The sequence below is a fragment of the Rissa tridactyla genome, chromosome 21 (genome assembly GCF_028500815.1).
Source record: "Rissa tridactyla isolate bRisTri1 chromosome 21, bRisTri1.patW.cur.20221130, whole genome shotgun sequence".
NCBI classification, from domain to species: domain Eukaryota; kingdom Metazoa; phylum Chordata; class Aves; order Charadriiformes; family Laridae; genus Rissa; species Rissa tridactyla.
In genome coordinates this window covers 6,137,071-6,153,265 of record NC_071486.1, presented here as the reverse complement: position 1 = coordinate 6,153,265, position 16,195 = coordinate 6,137,071, and the positions used below count along the sequence as shown (strand labels likewise).

Sequence of the window (16,195 nt, the reverse complement as noted above, 5' to 3'; positions counted from 1 at the left end):
ACCTTGGTGATGCTCCCGGGAATGGGGGCACTGGGAGCCAGAGCTCTGCCTTTGCTGCGTGTGGACGTGCTGGAGGAGAGGAGTGATGAGTGTTTCCAGCTCTGCAGAAGGGCTGGAGAGGGGTTGGATCTGGGGGGGTGAGCCGCGGGGCTCGCAGGTGGCTCAGCTCTGGTGTCAGCTGTGTCCCTTGGCCGGCACACAGCTCGGTGCTGGCAGCGGGGCAGGGGCAGCTGCCCCTCTGGGCAGGGGTATGGCAGGCGCTGGGCATGCTGCGGGTGCGTGTCGGTGTCCCGGGGGGAGAGCAGCTGCCAGAGGGGCTGGGAGGTGTTGGACGGGAAACGACCATGGCGTAAGGACCAGCCCTTGCTGCCAGAGCATTCCCATACGAAACTCCATGACATCTTGGGGACAGTTGCTCTGCTCAGGCATGAGTCTACTTTAGGCATTACCTCCCCAAAACACTGGGGTGAAACAGGGATGTAAAAATAAAAGGAAGCCCCAAAGGCCAGCGAGCCATATTAAGGGTCTGTCCCTATTAAAAATTAATAAAATGAGAAAACTTTTGGTTTTATTATACTGCTGGTTTCCACTGTACTGAAGCACTGTGTGCCTGCTGGGTGTGGGCACAGAAGAGCCCGTGGACTGCTACGGGCATGGAATAAGGATGGGTAAGTGCAGAGTGTGTGACAGCCACGTGGCTCAGCCACGGTGACCTGGCCGATCTGTGGCTGTGCTCTGCCGTGGCATCTCGAGGAGCGATAGCTGCCTCTTGGAGAGGAATAGCTGCAGGGACTTTGGTGCTTAGCACCTAATATTGCCCCTGTTTCACGCGGCTTTGTGTGGGTGCTCTTCCAGCTGACCTGCTGTAGGCCTGGACACGTTCTCTTGCCTGAAACCAAATCCTGAATCCAAATATTTTATTTTCATTTGATGTCATTCCCCTTAGAGAAGGACATTCACGTATAACTAACACAGTGCTTTTGTGCAAGAAATGAACCTGGAGGCCCATCCTGACCTAGCTGGGAGCCCAGCCCCATGCCGAGAGGCACCTTGGCCTTGAGGGCTGCCAGAGGTCCCTGCCCACCAGCTCGGGCTGTGGCTCTGGGTTTTGTGGAGTTGGGGGATAGAACTTGAGACAAAATGCTGAGGTGACCTCTACCTGTTGGTAACATTTCCCAAAATGTGGCATAGCATCGCCTCGGCAGGAGCACTGCTGAGGTTGTTTCATGTTCCACATGTCTGTGCATGGGCAAGGGTCGGGTGCTGACGGACTTTGTCCGTGACAAGCGTGAGCTCTGCAGCGTGGTCTGGGACATGGGGCTGTGCTCGCCTGCTCCAGCCCACTGTCCTGCCCGGGAAGGGGAGAAAAGATGGGGCAAAACACTTGTATTTACCCCAGCAGGATCAAACCCTGTGCACGAGTCCCTTGTTTCAATTCCAACAGGTTCCAGGAGGAACAAGCTGGCAACCAGGAGCAGAAAATGGCGTGGCCTCCATTTCAGTCACCACTCGTAGTGTCAAGGAGGGTAGTGGCTTAAAGGGGGCTCATAAATACCCCATTAGTTTAAACTTTCTGCCATTGATGGTTGCAGGGGGAGGCAGGGTTGCTGTGCCCGAGGGGCTCGCTGGCTGGCAGCATGGACATGTGGGAGCAGTGGGAGCATGGACACCTCCTCCCTGCTCCATCACCATGGCCTGGAAAAGCCGAAATCCTCCAGATCGCAGCCAGACACTTTCCAAACGGCATATTTTCTCCTTTAGAAAATGGGGATGTGACAAAAATAAAGATGTTCCCCTGCAGGGATAATTTTGTCAAACCTCCCGGTGGAAAGCAGGCAGGCTTCCCAGCGTGCTGCCCCTGCCAACTTTGCTGCCCGTATCGGTATGTGCCTGGGAGGGCTGTGCCGCAGGAGGGGGGCGGCCACGGACCCACCAGGGCCCTGCGCTGACCCGGTGTGCACTGGGCATGTGAAACTCCACTGGGTGTGGAAAAGTCTGACTTAAGGGTAAATAGTACCGCCTTTTCTTTAGCTTTAATCCACAGCTGGTGCGTCGCTTGTGCAGGAGAGCTAGTCCTGCCTTTCCCGGGATTTGGGGCAATTGCTGTGCCCAGATCAGCTGCCCTCTGGCATTTGGCCACTCGCAGCCAGTATGTAGCAGGTCCCACGCTGCTGTGGTGGGTAGGGCTGGCCACCTCGCAGGCAGCGCACAGCCCGTGTCCCTGACCTGCTTGTGGCCGGCACTGGGGACGTGCCGGCGTGTGGCTGCAAAGGGAGGCAGCAGCCGACGTAGGCTGAGTCAGAGCGGCACTGCCTGCTGGACCAGCTCCCAGCGTGGCTTGAATTTAAACCTAAACTAGGTCAGATGGATTTCGGTTCAAAGTTTTATTTGCTTTCAGAGCAGGTGTAGGGTTTTCAGGCCATGAATTGGAAATGCTTTTGAAAGAAAACAAGACAATTAGCAAAGACAATGTTTTAAATCATCTGCATATGCTGGAACGAGGAGGTGGTTTGCCTGGTGGGTTTTAATTAAAATGGGAAATTAAAAGGTTAGGTGGAGGAAACATTGTTTTGTTACTGAAATCAGCAGAGTCGTCAAAGTTACAACATGGGACAGCATTTCTTACCCCTGACAAAACCTTCCGAAGTTTACCTTTTCCCATGCAGCTCCCGTGCTTCCAGCTCCAGGTCTCATAACTCCCTCCAGCCTTTTGCCGCAAACTGACAAGGTGCACGTGGGCTGTACTGGGTCTAATGATGGAGAGTGTTTGGGGTTTCATCCCAGCTCCGGGAAGGCAGGGACAGGAACTCTGGAGTCTGCCCTCCCTTGTGTCAAGATCCAGCTCCACATCACTAAGCAAATCGCCCCTCTGCAGCTGCCCATATAGCAAATGTGCTTTTGGGAATTGTGGTTTGGGCATTTATTAATCCTTCAATGAAAAATGCAACAGCAGCATTAAGTATTGTTTAATGTTGATATGCTCAAGCTATAAAATGATACTCAATTAGCATCTTTTTTCCTTAATGGAGGTTTTGTGTTTCAAGAGATTAAGTGTTCTTGCATGCAGTGCTCTGCCCCTGACTTCCAGTTACCTTTGTGTTCCTCTGAAGTCCAGAGAGATGTTAAAAACTAATTGAACACGATCATTCCAGACTGGTCAGTGCTGACTAACTGCTGTCATACCTCAACAACTGAATCGAAAGCTACTGAACTCAAACGGTGTCCTTGGAAAAGCTCCCAAAGGAGTAAAGTCCTCATGCGCCTTTAATCCGAGCAGAAAGCAAGAGGCACATCAGAGGAAGTAAAACAAAGCCACTCATGCAGGAGTCACATCCTTTTCAACTTTGGCTGCCACCGCCTGAGCGCATTCGTTACCGAGTTTGCTCTGGTGCAGTACCCGGGCGCTGCCCGAGGATAACGAACCCGTGGTGCCTCCTTCCCTCCCTCCCTCTGCCGAGGCTCATCCCGCTCCAACACCAAAGTCGGAGCCTAGAAAGAGTGCAGGGAATCTGACCACACGTGGCAGCGGGGCTCTGGCTGCCCGGCCAGCTGAGGACCCTAATTATAAAAGCAGAGGCTTGGCAGGTATTAGCCATTGCAGAATGTGAGCTTGTGACACTGAGTGACACACGTGTCCCCAGCTGGCAGGGCTGTGCTGCACCCTCCCTCATTTTTAGGGGGAGATTAGCTTTTAAACAGCTGGCTGTGATGCATTTCTGTTCTCAGTGCATCTCTGTGACCTCTTTCCACCTGAAACTTAAAACGATCCCAGCAGCATCTTTTTTGGTTGCTACCAGTGCAGAAGGGATGTCAGCTCACCGCTGGCACTAAGATCTTCTGATGCCAGCCCATTGCCACCAGTGCAGGATCGCAAGATGTGGAGCTTTTCTGCCTGTGATGAGCACCGCTGGGATAGGATAGAGAAGCTGCTTAGCGGATCACAGACACGCACCACAGAGCAGGAGCTCAAATTATCCTGACCACATGAACGTCACCGGGTGCGAGGAGGCGGCAGCTCTGTGACTATGCGGTGGGGAGCGGGAGCTCCTCAGGATCTGATCACACATCTCATCCTGGAGAAGATGCTTCCAGCAGTGTCGCCTAACGCCATGTTAGGGCAGGGCATGTCCCATGACTCAGAGCACAATTTCCTGCAGGAACTAGTTTTATTTGTTTTCTAGGGAATGTCTTACCCAGCCCTCTGAGGCCTGTGGGCTCTGACACAGCTCATCGGAGAGTGGTGCAGCTGTAGGCTAAACTGGAAAGGCATTGGAAGTCCTGAGAGCATCTTTCTTCTCCCTCCCGCTGATCACAGAGTATTGCTCCAACATTTTTTTTTGGTTTTGGTAGTGCATTTTTACCATTATGTCTCCTCTGTATGTAGCTGGCCCTGCTGTCTCGATGTGTCTCAGTCTGTAACGCATCTTCACTCCCTGGTACTGAGGACGACACTGTCATCTGTGCATGGTAAAGTGGGCAGTGTACAGCCTGGAGCAGCGTTTGAGCCTCCTGAGTCCCGTCAGGGGCACGGGCTGTGTCTGGGGTCCCCTGCGCCCAGCCACACTGTCTCTGAGCACCCAGCTGATCATAGCTGCTTCTTTTCTTTTGTGCTTTTATTGATTTGCAGTAGATGTGCTGTAAATGAGACTATTCCTTGCTTTTGTTGTTTGGACTTGCAGAGCCTGAAATTCCAGATGATGGTTTTACCTTGCTTTGGCAAGTCACTGGGAGCAGGCTGGAGGAGGAAAGAATGGATCAATATTTTGGATAATTCTTTCAAACAGGTTGTGGTTGAGGTAGGATTTTCCGATCCTACCCTTATTTGTGTGGCAGAATTGCAGTGTCTCATGCTTTACAGTAATTTGGGGTGGAGTATCAGCATTTCAGAGTGTATTAATGTTCAGCATTGCTGGCTCTGGCAGGATCGATAGGTGGCATTTACAGTCTTTCCAAGAGCAGCTTCAGCCTCCCAGTTTGACTACCAGTGCTGTGGGGTATGGCTTTACACCAGGCACCCAGCAAGTGGACGTTTAGCTGAGGCTTGCAAGAGTGCCACGTCCAGCATCACCGGCAGTTTTGCAGAAACCCAGACCTTCCTCTCCTTTGACTTCTCCAGCATGGTCACTCCAGCAGAGAGAGTTTGATGTGATTTCTGGCAGAGCCTGGGGTAGTCTCAGGGTTTAACCCCAGGCAGCAACTAGGACTACGCAGCCGCTCGCTCGCTCCCCGCCTCATCCCCTGAAGGGGAGGGAGAAGAGGGAGAAAAGGAGCGGGGAAAAAACCTAAAACTCGTGGGCTGAGATAAAGACAGTTTAATAGAACAGTAATGGAAGAGGAAAATAATAATGATGGTAAAAAAATATACAAAATAAAGTGATACAATACAAGTTGCTCTCACCACCTGGTGATCGGTTGGCCAGCCTGTCCCAAGCAGTGATCGTGGGTTCCTGCCCCCGTGGCCAGCCCCCATTTATGTACTGAGCATGATGTCTATGGTAGGGAATATTCCTTTGGCCAGCTTGTCCTGTCTCTGCTCCTGCTCAGCTTCTGTGGGAAGCTGAGAAAGTCCTTGACTAATGTAAACATCACTTAGCAACCACTAAAGTGATACGTGTTATCAGCGCTATTATCATACTAAATCTGGAACACAGCAGCTACTGGAATTAACTCTCTCCCAGCAGAAACTGGGACAGGTAGGTGTTAGCACTGCACCGCACGAGGTTCCACTGGTGATGGATTTGCCCGCGCAGGGCTCTGCTCGCGGCCAGCCTGCAGGAATGGTGTCAGCAGCTCGTGGCATGTCTCATCTCTCACTTTCTCTGTAAAACGTTCCAGTGTTTCTTCCCTCTTCCTTTTTGCTGCCAGCTGAGATGGGGAGGAGGCATCTTCGTTGCAGGAGGAGGAATGTGGTGTTACTGCATTGCTGAGCAGTAACAGGGTAGGGGCAGGCACACCCAGCGCTGCGGGCACGCCTCGGCGCAGGTGGAAGCCGAGCCAATCTTTCACATACTGTAGCCTTAGGGACAATATTTTTTTTCCCCCAGCCCTGTGTATACTCTTTCTCTGAGCTCCTGATCCTCAGCTTGCACGCGCCCGTGTCGCTCAGCGTGGGGACGGGGAGGTAGGTAGCGCACACAGCAAAGCCACGGGAGCAGAGATCCGGAGTCGTCTGACGTGGTCGGCTGAGCCCCTGGCCAGTATGGGGGAGGATGTGTTTTTGGGGTCATTTCAGTAAAGTAAATGGAAAAGGTCTGATGCGAGTTTTTCTGAGGATGAAAACCCATGTTTTAGCTGAAACGCAGCACATGAGCCATGCCTGGGAGCCCTGTGTGTGTGTGTGGGGGGGGGGGGGGGGCTGCAGCCTGCTGAGCTTCACTCACAGCTACATTCACCCAACAATTGGCACTTTAAACAGATTTGTTAAAAATTTGTTACTTTGCTGGCACAGCAAAAAAAATAAACTTATGGTACTGTTTCCATTAATACTCATGTAAAGGAACAGTGGCCACTGAAACGTGTCATGTGCAGGAGAGCTCTGAATTAGGTCCGAAGTAGGGGAGAAGGGCTCCTCATCAGCTGGGCATGCAGCTAGGTACCCAAACAAGAATTATATTTCTAAAAAATTTGACTTTTTGACTGTTTTCACAGCTGGTGAATTCACAAGATTGCATTTTGTAGATAATCCTCAAGCTCATTTTAGGTAATTTTGTGTCTTGAGGAATTCCAGTGCTGCAGCCAGGAGCGGGGCTGTGCAACCGAGTCTGCCTGTAAAGCCCAGTCACTGCGCTCGAGGTCGCCTTGGGGCTGAAGCCTGATATGTGAATACGCAGTGTCATTATAACTCACGTGGATATCCTCAATTAGGCTTTAAATGGTCAAGTTGAGGTGCTGATAGCGGCTGCCTTGTCATTGTGGTGCCAAGCAGGATATGCAAAACCTGTCTGAGAGGGTGGCTAAATACTGGTCCATTGCCCAGCCGTGCAGCGGCTCTGGAGGGAGCTGGTTTCCGTCTGGCTCAGTGATGTCCTGGCAGTGGCCACGCGAGCCCTGGGTGGGGTTACCTGCAGATGGGCTTTTGCTTGCTGGTTACCTGCAGAGCAGCTGGTTCACGCTGCCGTCATCCTCGTCCGAAGTGATTTATGTTTGCGGCCGTATGCCCTGTCTAGGAGCTGTCATGAGTTATACGGTAACTGGGTGTGTATGTCTGAAGATCCCTGAATCACTCCCTTTATCGTTACTGCACCCACAGGCACCTTCTCTCCCAGGTGAGGCAGATGCCTGTTAAAAGCCGGGAGAGGAGAGAGCTGGTGCGCAGAGGGCTCCTGCAGTCGCAGATTGACTGCTGGGTGGTACGGAGGGAGAAAGCCGTCGCTGCAAGCCAGGGACGCCACGGGGACCGGGGACGGTGCTCCCACCCACGCAGGGAAGAGGGCAGGTGAGGTTTCTGTCAGCTCTGCCTCCCCTGGGCTGTCCTGCAGGGCTTTCCCGCAGAGACCCTGCAGGAGACATGTATTTTACAGCGATTTTTTGTGGGTTTCTTCTTTTCATAGAACAAGACTTTGGGCCATCGCGTGTGGTGACGAGTTTTGATCTGGAGTCGGTTCTGGAAACACAGGGCAAAGGGTGGGACTGGAGAACAAAAAGTGCTGCGTGGGGGGGAAGAGGTGACTGGGGGGGTGTACGGGGGGTGTGGGTGTACACGCTCCTTAGGGCATCGTTCCTGGCCGTGCATTGCGACCTGGCATCGGCGCTGGCTCCCTGCCCGCCACAGATCGTGCTGCTGGGGCTGTGGCTTCTCAGTGCGCCCGGGGAGCCGGGCAGTTAGAGGTTACAGCTCTGCTGAGAGCAAGGTGCCATGCTGGTACCTGTGGTTCACCTCAGCAATTACACAACGATCCAAAGATAGTGTTGGGGAAGAGGGCAATCTCATATACACTTTAGGAGAATCTTGTGCATACTTCATGAGAAGCTGGGATTCTTTGTACATTGAAAACAAATACAATCTGAGCATCTGATTTTCCTCTGAGTTATTCTTGATTTTTCACTTGTGTTATTCTGTTGTAGATCAATTAGAATTATCTCCCTGTAAACTGAGAAAGAATGTGAAGGACCTGGACTGAGGTTTAGACTGGAATTTTCTGCTCATTTTAGCTCATGCTGCAAATTCTTCCCTAGGTGTGTCCTTGGTGGTATGGAGTCTCGCTGCCAGCTTTGGCCATGGGCATTATTTGTCCTCCTGGGTAAGGCTCTCCATACAGTGTTTCTAAAAGGGCAAGCTGACTAACTAGAAAAGTTGCTAACGTAAGCTCCGTGTTAGTAGCGGTGTTGTGGCAGCAGCCGGGAGACTGGTATTTGATAACGGTGCTGGTGTGTGGCAAAAGGCTGGTGTCTGTCCTGAGCAGCCGGCTGTAGGGCTGGCTGTGTGGGCAAACAGGGGGCAGCTAACGGGGCTGTTCAGTATGATGGGCAGGGAACTGAGCATCCCTGCAGCCCAAACACTGGGGATGTGGCAAAGAAGAGTTTCGGAAATATCTGTTAGTACAAAGCACTTAATAAAAATAAAGGTAATTCAGGGGGAAAATACCTTGATCCTTGTGGCATATGCATTGTGTAGGCCAGTAGTTGGTCTATTGTAGAAAACAGAAGTCACGTTGGCTGATGTCTGTGTGCCACCATGACACAACCCTGAGTCCTGTTTTCCTGCTGTTCCAGCTGCCCCGTGGATGGTGGGTGCACAGCAAACCTGCTCTGAGGGAGCCTGCTACCCCGCTGCCGGAGACCTGCTGCTGGGACGAGCCCACCACCTGAGAGCATCCTCTACCTGCGGCCTCACCAAGCCCGAGATGTACTGCACACCCCACGGAGAGGTAGGTTCACCTCCGCGCTGCTAAACCTCACGTAGGGATGCTAATGCCTTAACCCATCCTATTCTTCCTACCCTTGTGCAGGGATGTGTTTAACCTATTTCAGGTATTTATGCCCCTTCCAACCATGCTGAGTCATTGCACCATCTGTGGTGTCCTCTCAAGCCCCATGGTCAAGAAGAAGAGCTGAGCACGAACGCAGCGGCAGGGAAAGGCAGCAAAGCTCTGGTGTGAAGCACTGGAGGCAAAACGGAAGCTTTTGCGTCCAAAATATCCCAAGTCTTCCTATCCCCCGACTTTTTAGTTATAAACTAAACTCATATTTCACTTGTCAAAAATGGGAACATTTCAGGTCTTTCACAAAGACTTGGAAAAGCTTCTGAGCCAAACAACTGTTTTCAATTACACTGGTTGTGCGGAGGCAGATCATGCCTGGGAGGATAACGTTTCAGCCAGCTGTGTATTCCCAGGCTCCAAAGCTGCCACCAAACCAGAGTAAGAGTTTAAGGATAAGTCTGCCTCAGCACAGAGCAGAAAGCTACAGGGGTGATGTCCCTGATGTGAGCACTTCCTAAAGCCTTTCTCTGTCGCTCTGGCAATGTTAACCCAGTAACTGCTGTGGAGGAGCTTGAAAGAGAGTGGGTTCAATGCAGGACAGGCAAAAAGGGGCTTGGAAGAGATGCTGGAGGGGAAAGGAAATGGCAGACCTCCAGTGAGGTGGTGTTTTCTGCAGTGAAATCCAGCTCGAGTGAGTCAGCGTTCTGCTCTTAATTCCCCTTCAAGTTGAAGGCCAAGATGTGGCAGTAAGTGCGTGGGTTACAGGGCCGGTGTTCTCGCTGGGCTGGAGAGATTTTCGCCCCTCTGTGGGCTCAGGGATGGCTGGGAGCTGCTGGTTGGTGTGGAACTGGGGCAGCTCCCTGGCCTGGATGGGCATATGAGGATCACATCCTCCTGGATCTGGGCTGGCTGCAGCCTCTGTCCTTTGCCAGGGCGTTTGCCAGGCTGACACTTGCGGTCAGGCATTTCCTCCGTTCAGGCTCCCACTCACTTCTCTGGGAGCTGTTTGCTCACCTCCCCGGCAAAGCCTTGCTGCATCTCACAGGTGCTGTGGCCCATGGACAGGAAAAAAGCAAACAGTTATTTCTGCTCTGACTTAATTTTGTTTTTCTTCCCAATTTCTTTTATACTTGAGGAAAACCGTACATAAACGTACCTCTGAAATCTTCACTTAACATTGACCTTTGACAGTGACTTTTCCTTGAAGAGGGGGCTTGTGCTCTAGGAAACGAGTGTCTGCAAAACTTTGATTGAGCTGGTTGTCCTAATACCAGCTGGAGTGGGCGAGTTATTCTCTTTGCCTGTCCTTGAGAGTTCACTCTGAAGGGCCTTCAGTTGTGATCATCTGCATCATTTGTAATCTTTGAAGTGGAGACCGGGCGTCTCTCTGATGGCTGTGATGTACCTGAGCAGAAATGATCCGTTCGGTCCAGAATTAGTGAGCCGAGGTCTTGTGGCGGCGCTGCGGAGGAAGGCAGAGAGCAAGATTGCAGCAGTCTCTTCTAGTCTTTCAAGTCCCTAAACTATTCAGTTCTCATGTTCCTTATACCTTGCCTTACAAGTACCAGGGTTAAAATGGGTATGGAACAATTAACACTGATAGTTAAGTTGGATTCTCCAACTCTAGCTTTGGGGCGTATTTGTGATCGTTTCCTTTACTGAAATGAGAGGTGCATTGTTCCTGCTAGCAAATTCCTCAAAGACCCTTATTTCTGTTCTGAGGCTGTAATGGCTGATGGGGCTGTTGAGTATACCAGCTCCTGTCTTTGCAGGAGAAATCCCTATGCGTTGAGCATTTCCTAATTTTTTCCTCCCTTTTTCTACTTCCCTAATTTAAGCAAAAATTAATCCCCTGAACTCAATTTTCCTATTCCCTTCCCATAAAAAGTAAGCACATATAATTTATTGACTCTTAGGACCTTTTTTTTGTGTTACAAGTCTTGCTCTTGTTTTGTTGCCAAATGGGTACAAATTTGGAGTCGGTTTTGCAATCTCAGCAGAGGGCATGGGATGAGGGGTTGCTCTTGCTGGCAGCTGGCGGGCACAGGCTGTCTGGCCCCGCCACCAGCCCATGCTGGCCCCAGGGTCCTCTTTTGCAATTCTGGTGGGTCACTCACCGTGGGCATGGATTTCAGCCTCTGCTCCATTGTCTGCTCCGGCTCCAAATCCCTCTAACCTTTATACTTTGCACAGCTGATTGCTCCATTCCTTGGCTGTAGGCTCAGTCTAGTGAAATCCAAGAGGGACACTCAGCATTGCCATTTATAGCGCAGGGGACTGCGGCGATGATTAGAAAAGTGATGGGGGGTGGAAACCAGGCAGACCAATGGTCTGGCTTGGAAACCACTTAGCGCTTGGGAAATGGCTGTTGGAGTCAGCAGGGAAAGGAAAAGCAAGAGGGAAACTGAAAATAAAATAGAAAAATAAGTGAGCCTGGATTTGAAGTCATAAAGGCGCTGATGTGTGTGGAAAGACTCTCATTGACCGAGGTGTGATTCAAGTTAACTCATCTCTTTATTTAAATGCTAAATGTAGCGCTTTGGTAGGAATATGGAGCAGCTCACACTGCCTAGCTTTAGCCAAGGGAAGGCACGGTGTGGCTTTCACGCGGATTAGCAGGTTCCCAGTCCCTGGCCTGGCCCTCCCGAGTGACAGCACGAGGGCTGTGCATGCCTTCGGCTCTTTGCTTTGCTGCTGGTACCCCTGCCGTGGCGTGTTCGCATCCAGCAGGATTAGCGCTTCTCTGGAGGGAGAGCATTTCTTTCCTCTGGGCTTGTGCAATGCTTTCAGCTTAGACATATTCAGAACTAGAAAATAGCTACAGACTTTTCTGGATGTTTTATTAATTTTGAAGAGTACCCAAAGCACCCTGCACATTGCTGTAAAAGCTTTTGCCACAGAACAGGCAAGAGAGGAGCGAAGCTGGGTGTCCTTGTGCTCGTGTTGCTGCTCTTGATTCCTGCGTCCTACAGCGGAGCAGTCTGTGTGTGTGGTGACTATGTGGGTCCTCACGCCCCGACCCTAGGAGACTTTGCATGTTAAAATGTTGTTTGCATAAGGTCAAGGACCAAGATTTTCTGCCTTCTCTCACCTGCCTTTCATGGGTACTTGGTGGATATGAGGAAAGAAGGGTGGGAAGTCACCTTTATCATAGAATCATAGAACCATAGGGTTGGAAGGGCCCTCTGGAGATCGTCCCGTCCAACCCCCGGCCAGAGCAGGGTCACCTTAGAGCAAATCGCACAGGAATGCATCCAGGCGGGTTTTGAGTGTCTCCAGAGACGGAGACTCCCCCACCTCTCTGGGCAGCCTGTGCCAGGGCTCTGCCACCCTCAAAGTAAAGAAGTTCCTCCTCATGTTCATGTGGAACTTCCTATGCTCAAGTTTGTGCTCATTACCCCTTGTGGTGACATGGGGTCATCCAGGTAGGAATCAAGACAAGGGGTACCGGAGAAGCCTAATCCCTAAATGAGTTAGTGGGGGGGGGAGTGTGAGCCGTGGAGCAGGAGAGCTCCTGGCCTGGCAGAGGATTCCTGCTCCTGCTGATGGATGGTCGCAGCTGCCTGGCAAGGCTTGGTCTGTAGCATCTCTCCCTGTGGTGTCTCAGCACTGAGTCGTCTTTGGCTGCTTCCAAAAATACAGGCCAATGTCTGTGAAAGGGAATATGTGCAAGACTAATGCTTCTGGCTGCCTTATTGCTACCGTCTGATGGTTACATCTGCTTGCCCACCTGCGTGAGTCGGTCAGGGAGCTCAGTACTGATCCAAAACATGCTGCCTGCCGGGTGCTTCAGCGGGCCCCAGACTTGTTGGAACAGGGGAGAGCATGCTGAAAAGCCACTGTGCCTCCCAGCTCGTTTGCTTTCCAGACCCACGTCATCTGTCAAACTCAGGTTTTCTGCACAGAAAAACGCATCCACAAACTCGTGAAATAATTGTGGTCGGATGGGACTGCGGGAGATCCAACCCGCTGCTCAAAGCAGGGCTTCTAGTTTTGGGTATTACTTCATCATGTCAGGGGTTTGCATTGAATAATTTGTATTCCCGACCTGTTGAAGGTAATACGGCAACCAGGCAACCACGAGTTGCTGCTCTGTGCTTATCTCATCTTATTCTGGCATTCAGACACACCCTGCTCTTTCCTGCAGGGATATGTCCCTGCCTGCAGTGAATGTGCAGAAGAAAAAGCCTATTTCCCATTATTTGTTTTTCTCCTCCTTCTCCATTCTCTGTGTCTTTTTTTTTTGCCTCATGACTGCAAACTGACACATATGCTGGGAGACACCACGTCATTCCCGCGCAGACAAGTTGCAGAGGCGAGAGGACCCCAGCGATGCGTGCGGGCTGTGGAGATAAGCTGGTGCAGGATGGGTTTGCAGACTGTCATCCTGGCAGATTTTAAATGAAGTTTTGCTGAGGGGCGATGATGATGTGAGAACAGACTGGGGGAGGAAAACAGGCACCCACGTGCTTGCTTTTAAGCAAGAGAAATGAACTTGATTTCCTTAAACCCCATGCCCAGGATGTTTGTCCAGCTGGTGTCTGCACCCCCATCTCTGCTGTCACCTCTGAATTTGGGGGTGGCTGGTAAAACCAAGCTGCAGGTCAGAGCCCTCTATTTGGGTTTTGAGCAGAACCTCAGAGCTTGCTTTCCAGTGTCTCTTCTCTCTGCTCAAGCAAAGATGTGCCGTTGGATGTTATGGCTAAGAGATGTATCTGTGCTTCAAAATTGAAGCACAGTCCGGTTTAGCAAATGGCAATTTGCTTACTGAGAAGTTTAACCACACCGACATCCCCATGGGTAACGTCTACCCCATTTTCCTATGGAAAATGTACAGAGTACTTCAGAGACAAGAGGAGCCCTGCTCTGTGAGCCTGGCGTAGCGGTGTCCTACAGCTGGCGTTAACAGGGAATGAAACTGGGTTGGAATAGGGAATTGCATAACTCAGCTTTAACAGGTGCCCTTGTTCCTAAAGTGGTTTATTCTTGCTGCCCACCCTATTTCTTAATAAACCTCAATGTCTCTGTATACATATAACTTCCCACTGCTTTCTAGATTGTCCCCAAATAAACTTGGAACAGTAATTACTGTCCCTATACAATATTAATTGTGCAAGACCACACAAGGCTCCTGTATGGGAGGCCGCGTGCCAGGAGCCCGACTGACACAGTGCCCCTCACCGACACGGGGCTGGGTTAAGCGCAGGACCACCGTGGCCTCTGCAGCTACGAGAGATCTTCATTTCATGACTGGAGAGAAGCAGCTTCCCATTTTTGCTGATGAATAAGTTCAGTTTATTTTGGGTTGTGCACCTGTGCCAGGAGGTTTTATTTCAGGGGCTCTCTACTCATATTAAAATGGCAGCTAGAGCTACTTAAAATACTTTGGTCTGAGTCCATCAGCTTAAAATCATTTGTGGTTTTCTGCCCCTGCATGAGCGGGGAAGCATGGGAGGCCGGTCAGGAACTGATTCACAAGGTCAGAGCAGGAGGAGAGCCACAGAAACCCGCCGCAGAGCTGCGGAGAGCGCGGGCGAGGGCTGTCTCTGCACCCCTGTCCCTGCACGCACCACCCACAAGTGTCCCAGGTGCGGGATGCAGTATATGAGCAATTTTTACAACACCTGGTGGTTCTTCTACATAGGTTTTCATGATTATTTTTTTTTTCCACTCCACCATTTATTTCTAAGACATGGATCTGTTCATTCTCAACACGCTAGCTTTCCCCCAAGATGACTGCCTTGTGAATTACCTTTCAGAAGGCTGGAAGGAATTCCCCTTGTTCTCTGAACCTCTATAAATCTGCATTTTGGGTGACTCTTCAGAGTAGCTTGGAGGCACAGACCTACAGACCGTGCAGACCTACAACTTCTTTTTCCTTCCTGTAGGCCTTTTCAGCCCCGCGTCCCACACCTCAAGCACGTCCCGATGCTCTTCTGCCGCAGCAGCACACAGGCTGGGGCTTTGGTGCCTGCGGGGAGGGGACGACGTGCGGGAGAGCCAGGGCCAGGGCTGTCCCGGGGGCTGATGACCCAGCTTAGACCCTGACCTCTTGATTTCCCATTGTCACGTACTCCTGCAGCCCTGGGCCGTTCCTGGCAAGCCCAGCTCCCAGGGATCTCCCGGGTCTGTTGCTACGCTGGCAATAAAAGAAGGGGAGAGGTGGGGAAAGGTGTGTGCTTGGTGAATCTCCCCTCGGCCTGGTGCTGGACTGTCATTTTTGGTAATTCCCTCTGTCCCGAGGAACTTTGAGACACATAGTCACAGTCAGTAATAGCAGATCCTCTGGTTGTGCAATAGAGGGGTTTCACAATCTGATCCAAGGACATGAAATGAATTTTGCTTTCACTGTTAATTTTAGCATTAATTAAAAAGCTGAGGGGCAAAAAAAAAAAAAAAAAAAAGAAAAAACTAGGCAAAGATGTTTGCAGCAAGCACAGCCTACGGGCTGCATGGGGGGGGTCTGTCTCACACGCAGTTTAAGCTTCATTTTTACTTAGCGCCGCATTTTAAGTGTGGTTGCAGCTTCATTGCCAACATCGCTTTGTAGCTACTAGAAGGCACTTGTGTCTCTGGCTGTGTGACTGGTCTAATAAGTATGCATGAATCACTCCTAATGAATAATTTAGCCGAGATTAACCTTTGCCCTTGCAGAAAGCCTTCCTCCTCCCTTTGCTAATCACAGTCAGAACTGTTGCGAAGTTTAATCATTATTGGGAATCGTTGACTAGATTATTTCTGTGGATAATTCCTGTAGCTTCCTGACAATTTGCTGCTAATAGTCATTGTCTGAAATGACTTCTTCTGCCTGGACCCGATTACATTATTTCTGATTCTTACTGGCAGAGCCAGGAGGAGTTGGTAGAGCCAGGGAAATTGCATGATTATATATTTCGAATTCTCTGTTTGCTTACTTTGCAATATTGTTGTAAATATTGTAGTTAGCCAACTCCTGTTCTGGGATATTTATAGACAGAGAACATAAAGAGCATGGAAAGTATTATGGAAAGACATCAGTTTTAAGTGAGGATCTCTCCTTAATATCCGCCCAACAGCCGAAAGGTTCCCAGGTCTGGGGGCAGAGTCGTATCGGGTCTGGGCTTTGTTAGGAGCAAACACCCACCCGGGATCTGAGCTCACATCCCGGCTCTCGCCGTGTTCCATCTGCTCCCAGGGCATCAGCACGGCCCCTGCTGGGAGAACAGTGGTGTGGGACCAGTTAGAGCTTTCTGGTCAAAGCCAGCCTAGGCCTTGTGTGGTTTTGGGTGAGAGCA

The 16,195-nt window shown here is 50.8% G+C and overlaps 1 protein-coding gene and 1 long non-coding RNA gene across 4 annotated transcripts in view; one reads left to right on the top strand and one right to left on the bottom strand.

The window, feature by feature from the left end:
* The first annotated feature begins 5,193 nt into the window (after positions 1–5,193).
* Positions 5,194–16,195, top strand: part of LAMB3 (laminin subunit beta 3) — a 29,007-nt gene continuing 18,005 nt past the window's right edge. The window contains exons 1-3 of one of the 2 annotated variants that reach the window (XM_054181555.1): positions 5,194–6,121; positions 7,250–8,240; positions 8,713–8,867. In XM_054181555.1, coding sequence (XP_054037530.1) covers positions 8,192–8,240; positions 8,713–8,867 — 204 coding nt within the window. In that variant the 5' untranslated portion in view covers positions 5,194–6,121; positions 7,250–8,191. Of the gene's footprint in view, positions 6,122–6,396; positions 8,241–8,712; positions 8,868–16,195 lie in introns of those variants that run through there. The other variant, XM_054181554.1, reaches the window with a different exon arrangement.
* LOC128900431 (uncharacterized) lies at positions 9,629–11,173 on the bottom strand. Of its 2 annotated transcripts, XR_008463286.1 has the most exons (3): positions 11,039–11,173; positions 10,078–10,383; positions 9,629–9,969 (listed from the first exon to the last, which is right to left on the bottom strand). It is a non-coding gene; the product is annotated as an uncharacterized LOC128900431 (long non-coding RNA). The 2 variants fall into 2 exon arrangements; XR_008463285.1 differs by having other exon boundaries at positions 9,629–10,383.